The 14,009-nt window shown below is 39.6% G+C and overlaps 1 protein-coding gene across 1 annotated transcript in view; it reads left to right on the top strand.

The window, feature by feature from the left end:
• Nucleotides 1-14,009, top strand: part of AK4 (adenylate kinase 4) — a 103,758-nt gene that overhangs the window by 47,431 nt on the left and 42,318 nt on the right. Inside the window, exon 2 of the mRNA XM_006862457.1 lies at nucleotides 8,688-8,807. Within this exon, the coding sequence (XP_006862519.1) occupies nucleotides 8,688-8,807 (120 nt within the window). The remainder of the gene's footprint in view (nucleotides 1-8,687; nucleotides 8,808-14,009) is intronic.

Raw genomic sequence — 14,009 nt, 5'->3', positions numbered from 1 at the left:
AAGCCAAGAGGACTTATTTATGGATGAAGATCAAAGACCACAGCCTTTGGTCTTTGTATGGGCTGCTCCTCAATGTAAAGAAAACAAAACTCACCACCAGACCAATACATAACATCCATATAAATGGAGAAAAGATTGAAGTTGTCAATGACTTCATTTTGCTTGGCTCAACTATTAACACTCATGGAAACAACAGTCAAGAAATGAAACAACGTATTGGGCAAATCTGCTACACAAGACCTCTTTAAGGTGTTTAACAGCAAAGATACCAGTTTGAGGACTAAGGTAAACCCGACGCAAGCCATGGTATTCTCAATAACCTCATGTGAGAGTTGGACAGTGAATAAGGAAGCCCATAGAACAACTGATGCTATTATAGTGTTGGAGGAGAATACTGTAAGTTCCATGGACTTCCAAAAGAACAGATAGATCTGTGCTGGAAGAAATACAGCTAGAGTGCTCCTTGGAAGCCAGGATTGCCTGACTTCGTCTTTCATAACCTCAGACATATTGTTAGGAAGGACCAGTCACTGGAGAAGGATATCATCTTTGACAAAGTGGAGGATCAGAGAAAAAGAGGAAGACCTCCAACAAGATAGATTGGCACAGTGGCAGCATCAGTGGGCTCAGACGTAGCAATGTTTGTGAGATTGGCCCAGGATCAGGCAGTGTTTCGTTCTGTTGTGAGTCGGTCCTGACTTGATGACACCTAACAAACAAAAAAATGGAGTCCTGATGTGGCTTTGTAGGGTAAGCATTAGGCTACTAATCACAAGGTTAGAGGTTCAAACACACCAGCCACTTCTTAGAAACTCTAGACAGGGTCACTAGGAGTCGGAGCGGACTCGATGGTACTTAACAACAATAACGTAGGGTCTAAACAGACTCCATGGAGTCCTGGTGTGGTACTGTGGGTTAATGTGCTGAACTGCAAACAGTTGTAACTACAAGGTCGGTGGTTCAAGCTTACCAGTCACTCACTCCTTGCAAACCCTATACAGGGTTCTTATAGGTCAAAACTGACTTGATGGCATTTAACAACAACAACAACAAATAGACTCCATGGCAATGGGTTTAATGAGCACATCACTGTAGGATAAGCATTGGACTGCTGACTACAAGGTTATTGGTTCAAACCCACCAGCAGCTCCTTGGAAACGTTGTACAGCGTTTGCTATGAACTAAAACTAACCCATCAACACTTAACAAAACCAGGTGTCCTAAGAATACAAAAGCTGTATAAAAATGTCCACAGTTTTCCTTTCAAATGTTACTTGAGAAATTGGAGAAGATATGCATTTTTAAAAATGATATTGCTTTGTCTTCTAAGGAAATTGACAAGGACAGAGGAAGGTCCACTTTGGGGGAATGGACCTCGAAATACAACATTTTGTCAGGAGTTAATTTTGCTGTTGTTCAGATGCAGATGCATTGGAAATTCATTTCTCTCAGGTTATTGTTCTTCTGGTTTCTCGTGGTGGGAATTGAAAGCTGTGGTAGAAGTTTGATCTTAATTTCACGTTAGAGGACATACTGCCTTTCCTGCTCTGGAGAGGAGCCAAGGGTGCCCAAAATAGCAAAAGTATGTTGAGCTTACATCTTTCTCTTAATTAGTAAAATGGAGGAAGACGGTTCTGGACATCTTCCATTGAGTTATTTTAAATTTGGAAATGTACAGTCTATGTTAGATTAACTCAGGGTGCATCCCAAGGGGGCAGGGGAAGGTCTTCATCTGTTACCTTTGCCTTCTTTCAGTCCTTTATCTCAGCTTTGATTATTATCACATCCTCTTTTGCTTCTAGTCCCTCTCCTTCCTCATTCTGCAGTTTACATTGTTTGTGAGCTGAGCTGGCTTCATACGCATGTGAACTGTAGGCCACAAAGACTTGTGCTTAGAAGGACCTCATGACTGGTTTAATGCTTTAATATTTAATAGTATCTTGAAGTACTTAATATTTTCTGAGCAAGGAGTCCTACATTATCAGTTTGCACTGGATTCACAAACTTTGTAGTGGGCCCTGTTTCTGGGAGTGAACATTTCTAAAACTATTAGGGGAAAAAAAAGTCCTTTGATGCCCAGCTTCATTATCTTTACTGTCTAGCCCTACCTGTCATGGGGTGCTTTCTTTCCAGTATCACACTCTGCTCAAATTTCCTCCAGATATGCCCATACCTCTCTGACATTTGCCAATGGTGTTTCCTTCTCCTGATTTTCCCAGTCTGAGTTGCTTCATTTCTACTTTTATTTTGAAATGCTGAAGCAGTAAGACTGAGCTGTGAAAGCTTACATGGAGTCCTTGGGTGGCGCTGTGGGATAAAACACTGTGTACTGCAAGGTCAGTTTTAACCACAAGGTTGATGGTTCAAACTCACCAACTGCTCATTGGAAATGCTAGGTTCAATGGCACTTAACAACAACAGGATGAAAGTTTACATTACATAGTCTATCTCAGCTTGTACAGATCATCTTCACTTGTCTCATATCTTCTTTGGAAAAACTGATGCCTGGAAAGATAGGACTGTATTTGGTCTTGGTTTAATGGTTCTTTCATAATGTACAAGAAGATGTATTTCTCACTTTTTTTAGGCAGAGTAAAAATACATTTCTCTTATCTTCAAGGTGCTAATTCATGAACAGATTTTTATGGTGCAGATAACTCTTCTAACACAGAGAATATGAAAAAAAAATCATTCTTTTTCATTGAATTAATAATATTATGGCGTCCTGGTGTGGTGTTGTAGGACAAGCACTTAACTGCAAGGTCTGTTTGAACTGCAAGGTCAGCAGTTCAAACTCAACAGCTGCCCCTCAGAAACCCTATACAGAGTCCTATGATTCAGAACTGACTTGATGGCACTTAACAACAGCAATAATATTTTAGTTGGGAGCAGAAGAAAATGAATTAAAAAACTTATCAACATAAGTAAGAAAGTATTGTTACTAGGGTTCCATTTCATACATGCACAGGTTAATTTTAAACAAAATGTGTTTAAACATGTCATTGCAGTAAGTGGTTGACTACAGGGAAGTCCTGTCAGTAATATGCTTGTCTTAGTTTTGTCAGGTTGCCTTTAAAAAACAAAAGATACAGTTAATACATTGCCTTCTAAGAGGATCTGCTGGACTAGTTTAGTTCAAGACACAGAGGTCAGCTCAGAGCTCAGAAAGCCATGGCAATAGTTTTAGGAGCTCCAAAGGGGTGATTTTGGTAGAATGTCTCAAAGCATACTACATGATCACTGAGATTTATTAGGAAGGAGTTTTAAGAAAATTGAACACTGCATTGATGAGGAAAAGGGCAGGAAAATTGTGCCGAGAAACTGGGTAGAGATGGTACTGTGAGGATTTCATTGGGAAACCTTACCCCATTCCCTCTACACCCCTGAATTTTCTCCCCTTCAGACTTATTTTCTTCTCCAAACTCAAATTGTTACTTCACTTTACCTCAATACTCAAGAAGTTGGGTGAGTCTGGAAGACAGCATGTTGAGGATCTGTGTCCAAGCCAGGAACACCAAGAAATGTCCAGGGCTGCCAGAAGCTGAAAGAGACAAGGAAGGATCTTTCTTTAGAAACAGCAGAGACTAGTCCTGCCAATGCCTTGAATTCAGACTTGTAACCTCCAAAATTATAGAAAACAAATGACTGTTTTTTAAGTTTTTTTTTTGGGTATAGTCAAACCTATGAAGCCTATAGTGCATTAGGGAAATCTGCTGCCAAAGATCTCCTTTAAAATGTTAAAAACAAAAGATGTTACCTTGAAGACTTAAGGTGTTGCTGGTTGAATGAACAAATCATACCAGAATGTTCCTTAGAAGTGAGGATGGCGAGATTTTGTCTCACATATTTTGGACATGTTATCAAGAGAGACCAGTCCCCGGAGAAGGACATCACGTTTGGTAAAGTAGAGGGTCAATGAAGAAAGAAGACCCTCAATCAGATGGATTGTTACTGTGGCTGCAACAAGTGGCAACAATTGTGAGGAAACAGTGTTTCATTTTGTTGTATGTATGAATTGGAACCAATTTGGCAGCACCTAACAATCACAGAACTTGTGAAAGCCAGATGTATATGGAGAAAACTTGTCAGAGAAGAAAACCTATTAAAGGTATGACACTTGTGATTCTGGGGTGGTGGTGGTGGGAGACAGTTTAGTGTGTTTTGTTATGGTATCCCTAGGAAACTAGGGCAGTTTATCACTTTAGAAGAAGATGTGTATTTATTGGTTTTAATCTACCTTAAAATCTGGAGTTTGGCACTAAACACCGGGCTCTGTTCTGGCCTGACCTTTGCAGAGAAGACTATCACCAAACTTGTTTGTTACTCCAAGTATATTTTCTGACAATGATTCTTCAGACATTCAACACCAGAGTAAGCCTTTTAAATCGTTTGATGATACTTGGAGTGTTTTTTATCAGTATTTGTTTTATAGTTTCTGTCTCTTCTAACTTTTGGACCTTTTTATTGCAACTTAGAGAGCTGGTTGAGTGCAGACAGATGTCCAGAAATCTCCTTCAAGTTAATGGGTTCTAATTTCAATTCTGCCATGATATGCTTTGTAGTTGAATCTGGTGGTTTAGAACCATCCTTAAATCATTGTTTAGATAAGAATTGCTCTTGTGCATAATGTTACAAATCAAAAGAAACTCATTCAATACACATTGTTTATGAAAAGATTGTACCTGGTGGGTGGTTTTATTTTATTTCTTTCTTATTAGACAAAAGAAATACTATTATTAGGGTCTTTATAATTCCAGAGAAAATGAGAAGAATTGCCCTTTATCTATACAGTATGTTTGAGGTATTTCTAATAAAGAGCACAGAGTTTGAAATAGATCAGAATCAGTTTCAGATCTAGCATTACTGACTGTAGGGCTTTGGACAAGTTAGTTTTTTTGAGTTACAATTTTCTCACCTTTAAAATAAGAGTATTACCCAAGAGAACTGAAAACATATGTACACACAGAAAGGTATATTCAAATATTCATAGTAGAATTAGTCCTAATAGCCAAAACAGGTGGAAATAATCCAAATGTCTTATTGAAAAGATGAAGAAGTGTGGTGTTTCCATACAATAGAGTACTGTTCTGCAAATAAAAAAGAATGAACAGATAATCATGGTTAGACCTTGAAAATACCATGCTTAATAGAATGCAAACATGAAAGGCCTCACTAGGCATGTTCTAACCACCAATTTTTGGGTTAGGAATCAGGTGTAAGCCATTTGCGCCACCCAACTCAAGGTCATCAAGTTCGATTCTAATAGTGACCTCTGATGTGTGTAGTTCCATGGGAGATGAGCTGAGCAGTTTTAAGAAACTACCAGAAGCTGGTTGGTCAGCTGGGAGCAAGTAAAGGTCAACATTTCAGTAAATGGATGTCTTCTAGAGCTAATGAGCAGTTTTTGTTTTTCCTCTACATTTTAAGTAATATATGCTTTTTCTCAATTAGTAATTTAATGGTGTACTGGTGTGGCGGTGTGGGCTAATGTGGCAGACTGCAAAGTCTGCATGATCTGTGGTGGTTCAAACTTACAAGCTGCTCCTTAGAAACCCTATACAGGGTTGCTATGGGTCTGAATTGACTCAACGTCCCTCACTCAACAACATATGTAAGTGCATACGTGAGGTATGATCATAGGATTGTGTTTCTAAATATCCAGAAGATCCAAGTGCTTCACATCACCCCACTTTCCTGAAAAGGTGTCCCCTTGGCAGAGGGGTACACTTATTCCCGCAGCATTGCCCAAATAGAAATGCTTTGGGGCAGTCTGCTGTGAGAGGGGCCTCACACACATGCCTTTGATTAACCTTTGTTGTTGTTAAAGTGCCGTCGAATTGGTTCCGACCCCATAGCAACCCTGCACAGGGTTTCTGAGGCTGTAAATCTTTATGGGAGCAGAAAGCCTCATCTTTCTTCTGTGGAGCAGCTGATAGTTTTGAATTGTTGACCTTATGGTTCGCAGCCCGATTTGTAACCACTATGCTACCAGAGCTCCTTTTGATTAACCTTAGAGGTGAGAAATCATCATCCTCTGAGGATTGATTCAAGTTTTTAAAATAATCCAGAATCATTTGTAGCTCAGTTAGATGAAGACTGACAGGTAGTTAAAGTATATCATACCATTTTAGCTTCTTAAAAAAACAAAAAAAACCAAGATGTTTCTCACATGCGTTTTCGGTCTCTTAGAGCCTCTCCAAATGACCACTTCAGAGGAGAACAGCAAGCGGGCTGCACCGATTAGTCCACGTAACTCCTAGTGGATTTGCTTCTAAAAACCAGTTCCCTTGCCATGCCTCGTACACATCACAGGTGTACACTCATTAGTATAAGCACCTGCCAGGTAGTCTATTAAGCTGTATTATACTTAAATGCAAGGATCTCTGGTAGCGTAGTGGTTACGAATCGGGCTGTGAACCGCAAGGTCCGCAGTTCGAAACTACCAGCTGCTCCGTGGGAGAAAGATGAGGCTTTCTGCTCCCGTAAAGATTTACAGCCTCGGAAACCCTGTTCAGGGTTGCTATGGGTCAAAACCGACTCGACGGCACTTAACAACAACAACATACTTAAATGCATGTAGATGTCTTACCCTGCAATGACTGAGGTATTTCTCTGTCAGGAAACTTGGCTCCTTCACAGAATGGAATCCTGCTCTCTATGTATTAACTACTTCTCCAGCATCTCCTCATGTTTTGATGCCCAGTGGTATGCTCACATGTACTTTTGCCTAACATTCTGTTGCCAGATGAGGCCACCTTTAAGTATTTATTACAAAGAAGAATGTATGCCAGTTTGTCCACAGTGGGTTTACTTGAATCAGGGTGGTTGTATTTCCTTTAAGAAAGGACAGTGGGGGCACTTAGAGAATCCTTATCATTTCTGTGGATCAAGGGCAAGCACATGCACCAGTCTCGGCTGAGAAGCCTGACGGTCTGCCTGCAGTCTCTCGCTCTGAGTGTGTGGTTCTTGTGCATCATCGTTGTGCTTGGTCAGTGCATGATCTGTTCTTTCCAGGGTGTCCCTACAGCTGGATGAATCTGTGTATAGAGTGAGGAGTCCAACAATACTGTGTGTTCTCACAGCAAATATTGCTGTTGCTCAGCCAATGATTTTTCCTATTCTTTGCTGCTTAAGCTTGTGCCTTAATATTGTAGATAATAAATGGATAAAACAGCAAAAAATATGGAAGCATACTGCCTTATTTTTTCACCTGCAGAGAGGCTGAGTTTGAACCGGTTATCTTTTGGTTTGCTGCCTGATGCTTTTGCCCCCAAGCAAAAGTTCCATCTGAATTCCAAGTAAAAGTGAGGATAATAAGTTTTCTCTGAACTTTTCTCCAGAAACATTTCTGATTTGTTTTAATAGAAGACAATGGTAACCTGGATTCAATTCTCAGCCAGTATGTCTTCTGCATATCCACCATCCATCTGTCAGTGGAGGCTTGTGTGTTGCTATGATGTTGAACAGGTTTCTGTAGAGTTTCTAGACCGAGACAGACTAAGAAGACAGGTCTAGCATTCTACTTCTGAAAATGAGCCAGTGAAACCCTCTGGATCGCTGTGGTCCAAGTTACAACCTTCAGGCATATATAGGGTTGCCATGAGTTGGGGCTGACTTGGTTACAGCTAACAGGAGTCCTGGTGTGGTGCTGTAGGATAAGCACTGGACCACACCGTCGCTTTGAATTGCAAGGTCAGTGGTCCAAACTCACCAGCCCTTTCTTGGAAACTCTACATAGGGTTGCTGTGACTCAAAAAACCAATTCGACAGCACTTAACTGCAGCAATAGCAACATGTTTTTATGAGAACTGAATTGGCTTTCGAGAATGTGATTTTTAAGAGTTCATTTTCAGTTCCTTAGAGAGCAGAAGTTTTAATCTTTCAATTTTTTTTTTCTAACATGTAGTTCAGACTTAAAATCATTTGCTCTGTTGAACCTCACTCATAATTTCTACTTATTAGGAATTGCTGTTTTAAATTAAGATAGAAATGTTTTGTCTCTGAACAAGTTACTTTATATATATTTTTAAGTTTACATCCTTTTATGAACTTAATATTCCACTAATAATGCATTTTGCTTTTAGGACTTTGTCAGCAAGGTGCCATCTGCTTATATTGATTCTAACAAAAAGACACTAACCTATTGTCTGTATTATGCAGCATTCTTTCTCTAAGAATCAGTGGAACCTTTTCCCTTTGGTCTCTCTAAATAATTGTGTTTCTCAGCTGCCTGGGTCTTTTAGGCACCCTGAACCATGTTTCTTTGTTGCCATAAACTATTAAATATAATAGCGCCAAATCTATGGCTCACCTCTGGGCAGTATTCAAGATTTCTTTCTCAGACTTTTGTGTACCACTCTCCCTCTTGACACCAATTTTTTTGTTCCTATTTTCTCAAATTTATATCTTTCTTTTGTGGCTGTGTATATCTCCAAGACCTTCCTTTTAATATGCTCTGGAAGACAAATGGGTAAAATAAATAACCACATCACCATTGTGGAAAGTAAAAATTTAAAAATTACTCTAGAAACATCTACCTGTAACTTTTCCCCATACCAACAGAGAGGAGTTGGAAAGAAGGCAAGACTATTGCGGGGGTGGGGTGGGGAGGAATTATAAGCATTTTTGTTTTATTTTTTGGGGGTAACTTTTTTTGAGTGTCTCTTTTTTTCTATCTTTTTTAATAGAAGTTGGTGATCTTGCAAAGCAGTACATAGGGAAAGGTCTTTTGGTTCCAGATCATGTGATCACACGTCTAATGATGTTGGAGCTGGAGAATAGGCGCAGCCAGCACTGGCTTCTAGATGGTGAGTTGAATCTGTGGGTAAGCTGGATTTCTGTGAGTAGAGGGTTATGGTTTCCCATTAGTCTCTTACCGAGACATTCGTTCAGTCATTGGAAAATTATTATTTAGGCTTGCTGCACTTTGACAACATGGTAGACACCCACTGTGGGACGGCCTTCTGCTTCCTCTGTTTCCAGATTACCATCACTTGAGCCACTGAATTGAAGTAAACCATCACTGAATCCTTGGTATTTTTCCAGTTTCTCTGGTGTCTTTTGTTTCCATGACTAAGTCATCATAAGCATGAAATTGTTGTAGTTAAAACCAAAAGTAAACCCACTGCTATCCAGTTGATTTTGACTCATAGTAACTCTGTGTAGGGTTTCTGAGACTGTCAATTGTTACAGAAGCAAACAGTCTCTTCTTTCTCATGCACATCAACCTCTCATCTTGTGGTTAGCAGCCCAATGCCTAATGCATAGTACCACCAGGGATCCTTATTTGCAAACTATTTCTGACTTAAAAACAACACTATTTATGTACAACAGGGAGTCCTGGTGTGTAGGGTAATGCATCAGACTGCAAAGTCATTTGAATTGCAAGGTCAGAAGTTCAAGCTCACCAGCTGCTCCTTGGAAACCCTATACAGGGTCACTATGGGTTGGAATTGACTTGACGGCACTTAACAACAACAACATGTACAACAGAGTAGAACACTACCTGGTCAATACCATTCTCACAATGGTTCCTGTATTTCGGCTCATTATTGCAGCGACTGTGTCAGTCCATCTCCTGGAGTTTCGTCCTCTTATTTTACTGTGTGGCGCTGTAGGATAAGCACTGGATCACCAGGTTGGTGCTTCAATCTCAACAGCTGCTCCTCAGAAACCCTACACAAGGCCATTATGGGTTGAAACCGACTCGATGTCACTTAACAACTATGTGTCCAAAGTACATGAGTGTTCCCACCCTTGTTTCTAAGGAGCATACTGGCTGCACTTCTTCCAGTATAGATTTGTTCATTCTTTTGGCCGTCCTGCAATATCAAATATTTTTCACCATTACCGTAACTCAAAGGCATCAATTCTGCTTTGGTTTTCTTTGATCTTTGTCCAACTTTTACATGCATATGAGGCAATTGAAAATGCCATGGCTTGGGTCAGGAGCACCTTAGTCCTCAAAATGAGGTCTTCGCTTTTTAACATTTTATGAGTTCTTTTGTAACAGTTTTACCCAATATTTGATTAATTTGATTCTTGACTGCTACTTTCATGGACACTGATTGTAGATCCAAATAAAAGGAAAATCTTAACAAGTTGAGTGTTCCTTATCGGTCTAGTTATGAGTAGTTTTCTTTTCTTTCTGTTGAGGTGTGTACTACATGTTGAAAGCTGTGTACTTTGATCTCTGTCAGGAAGTACTTCAAGTCCTCTGTCGGGAAGTACTGCAAGTCCTCTTCACTTCCAGCAAGAAAGACTGTCTCATCTGAAATGAACCTTCCTTAAATCTTGATATTGCATCTTCTTCATATAGTCCAGATTTGTGGATTATTTGCTCAGCATCTAGATTGAATAAATGTGACATAACCTTGATGCATATCTTTCCTGACATATCTCCTTGTTCTATTAAGATGACTTCTTCTTGGACTATGTACAGGTTCCACATGAAAATGGAATTCCCATTCTTTACAACGTTATCCGTGATTTGTTATGATCTGCTCAGTTGAATGCCTTTAATTAGTCAACAGAATTATCTGGAGTTAGAAAACAAAAGGGGATGAATGAACATAATCAAGTTGAAAGAACTGAAGAAAAAATTCTAACCCTGAATTGCAATATTGAAGGATTCTAAGGACAAAATATTGAGCAAAGCAGGAAGCATCAAAAGAAAATGGAAGATATACAGTCCGTATACAAAAAAATCCCCAAATGCTTGGCATTCGACCATTTCAGGAGGCAGCATATGATCAAGAATCAATAGTATGATGTTGTTGTTGTTGTGTGCTGTGGAGTCGGTTCCAACTCATAGTGACCCTGTGCAGGGTTTCTGAGGCTGTAAATCTTTATGGGAGCAGAAAGCCTCATCTTTCTCCTGCAATAATATGATAACTCTTTGTAAATCAGAGGGTCACATTCACAGTGGGTCACACCTTTAAAACCATGAGTTACTATCTTTTGCCTGTCAAACTAAGAAAGATGTAAAAATTGGAAAATCCTTTATTGAGGGTGTAGGAAATAAGTACTCCTATTGTTGAGGGTTTAAAATAGGCAAACTTTGGAGAAAACTTCAGCAATATCTATACAATTTTTATTCAGCAATTCCATGATGCCTAAATATTAATCTTCAAGGATGTTTATTACAGATTATTTTGTAAATAGCAAGAAACTGGTAACAACATGGGTATCCATAAGGACTCCTTAAAGTTTGATATACTCATTATTCAAAAAATATACACTTATTAAAAAGAATGAGGGATTACTTTATGTATTGATATGAACAGATCTTCAGGATAAACTGCCAAGAGAAAAAAAGCCAGTTGTAGCATGTTGTTGTTATTGTGGAGTTGGTTCCGACTCATAGCGACCCTATGCCCAACAGAACAAAATATTGTCTGGTAGTATATATTATAAAGCTAAGTAAAAAAGTATTACTTCTAGAGTTCCAATTCTTATATGCATGTGTTTATTCAAAACAAAGCATGTTTTAAATATGTTTCTGCAATCAGTGGATGGCTACAGACCAGTTAGTTTTCTCTTAGTAGTACCCTTGTTTTAATTGCATTAGGGTGCCTTCAAAAAATAAAAGGTGTCATTAAAAGTGGCTTCTAAAAGGATCTGCTAGGCCAGTTAAAGACAGAAGGTTATGACAACTGTTTTTAGGAATTCCAAAAGGGTTATCTGGGTTAATTATCTTTTTTTGGATGTACACCAAAGCACTCAGGAATATATTCAAATAACCAAAGGGCATACTCTGCAAGCCTACCCCATAGCCGCCAGTGCACAGCCCCTCTCCCTCCCTGAGTCTAGAGTCCCCATCTGCTCAGTTTCTCCATGTCATCGGCTCTGCCTCCATCTCTGGCGTCACTGTTTCTCTGGGTAGTGTCCCGCACTCCACTCTTCTCCCTTGATGGTCCCAGGGTCCTCTGCTCCTGGACTGCAAGATCAACCACTCCCCTCCTTTTGTTACAAAACATCTACCTTTACATTTGCAACAATCACAATGAGTCCTGATAACAGTTATTCACTATTGAACCACAAGAGTCTTATCCCTATCTCCTTTCACCAGCTCCATTTAGATAGGTTGAAAACCTCTCAGTGGTTTTCCCCCTGCACCCTCGGAAACTAAGCTCCCTCTTGAAAACTTGTAAGTCAATCACTTCATGCCTCCCCCTCCCCCCACCCCATTTTAGGTAGGCAATGTCTAAGTTGCAATCCCTGTCAACTATGTTCAGAGGGCATCGGAATGATTCTTGCTGTAAAGATTCCTTCCCTCTTTTAAGCTACTACATCCATAAGAATAGGTTAAGTTCATCGAATTGTAGTGGATTACACTTTTTTCCCTCTTCTTTCTTCCTCTAGTTGAGTTCTGATTATCCAGACATTGAAGCTAGATCAAACGGGTATTATCTGCAAGTGTGGATGTTCTTGTGCATCTTCCCTCACTTCATATCAGCTGGACGCTTCATTCTGTGCTCTAGCCCTCTGTGGCTATGTCCCTGTCTATGGGCTCAGGGTTCCCTAGGTCTCTATACTGCTGGCCAACGAGGTCTCACTCCAGGTTGACAAGAATCTATTGAACATGGTCGGACTCAGTCCATAGCTTCATTGCTGTTTTCTCCCACTTCCCATTATCGATAGACCATACCAGTATGGTCACCAGCAAGATTACATGCCTGCTCATGTCGTGTATTCCCTTTGAGTTTCAGTCTTGGAAGGGGGTTTGCTGTTTGTTAGTTTTTTTTCTTTTCTTGAAGGGCACAGGATGATCACGGGGGCTTATTAGAGAGACAGTTTTAAGAAAATTAAAGACTGTATTCATAAGGAAAATTGCACCAAGGAAGTTTATCCATGTTGACAATGCACCTTCTCATTCTTCAAGAGTAGCAAGCTCTGTCCTTATGAAAATTTCGCTGGGAAACTCCACCCCATCCACCCTAAACCCCTGATCTTGTCCCTTCACACTTCTTTTTGTTCTCAAAATTCAAAGAACATCTCAATGGAATGTGATTTGTATCCCTTGAGGATGCCAAAAACAGCAAATTTTACATAGAGCAGAGAATTCTTCAGGGAAGGGTTCTTGTTAAGTGCCATTAAGTCAGTTCCCACTCATAGCAACCCTGTATAGGGTTCTGGAGAGCAGCTGGTGAATTTGAACCACTGATCTCATGAGGGAAGGGTTAGAGAGGTAGAAACACTGCCTTGAGGAGTCAAGAAATCGAGATGAAGACTATGTTAAGAAACAATAATTCACCTATTTGTATTTTTACTTAACAAAGACTTGTACGATTTTGTAGAAAATATTAACTTACCATTATTTAAGTATAACCCAGAGGACACAAATGAGAAAAAAATTATCTGTTCTCATGGGCTCAACCCTGGCCACAATTGTGAGGATGGCAAAGGACCCTGGGCGTGGTTTTGTTCTGTTGTGCATAGGGTAGCTATGTGTTGGATTGCTATTTGTTGTGCATGTTGGATGACACTTAACAACATTGTGGGTGGGTGTAGGACTCTTGGGAACAACTTTATGGAAAAAGTGGATGTATGGGTGTTGAGAAGGCATGAGAAAGGAATGATTTAGCCTAGTATGTTTTGGGGCTGCTCTAAACAGAGGCATGTAGAGGAATCAGGTGGATATTTGAATCTACATTAAAATGCTTAGAATGGAAATTGTTGGTTATAGGGACCACTGCAGATATAAGCAGAGGCATGATGTAATCCAAATGTGTATCTAAGAAAGACTCTTTAGTACCAGAGGGTAGACTAGCTGCTCGGATAAAGATGGGTGAGTGACTGGAAGTTAAGTAAGAGATTCTTGGAAAGATTAGATCAAGAAATGCTGACAGCCTTAAAATTTAAGCAATAGCAGGTAGTGGGATGGAACCTAAAACAATTTTTTATTTTGAAAAATATTTTATTTTTTTTAAGGTTTTTATTGTGGATTGAGTGAAAGTTTACAGGGCATATCATCAGTTTTACATTCAACAAATCATATACCTTGTTTC

This window comes from Chrysochloris asiatica, unplaced genomic scaffold (genome assembly GCF_000296735.1).
Source record: "Chrysochloris asiatica unplaced genomic scaffold, ChrAsi1.0 scaffold00048, whole genome shotgun sequence".
Taxonomy (NCBI): Eukaryota; Metazoa; Chordata; class Mammalia; order Afrosoricida; family Chrysochloridae; genus Chrysochloris; species Chrysochloris asiatica.
Note: the sequence above shows the minus strand (reverse complement) of the source record. Positions and strands in the feature narration are given on the sequence as shown.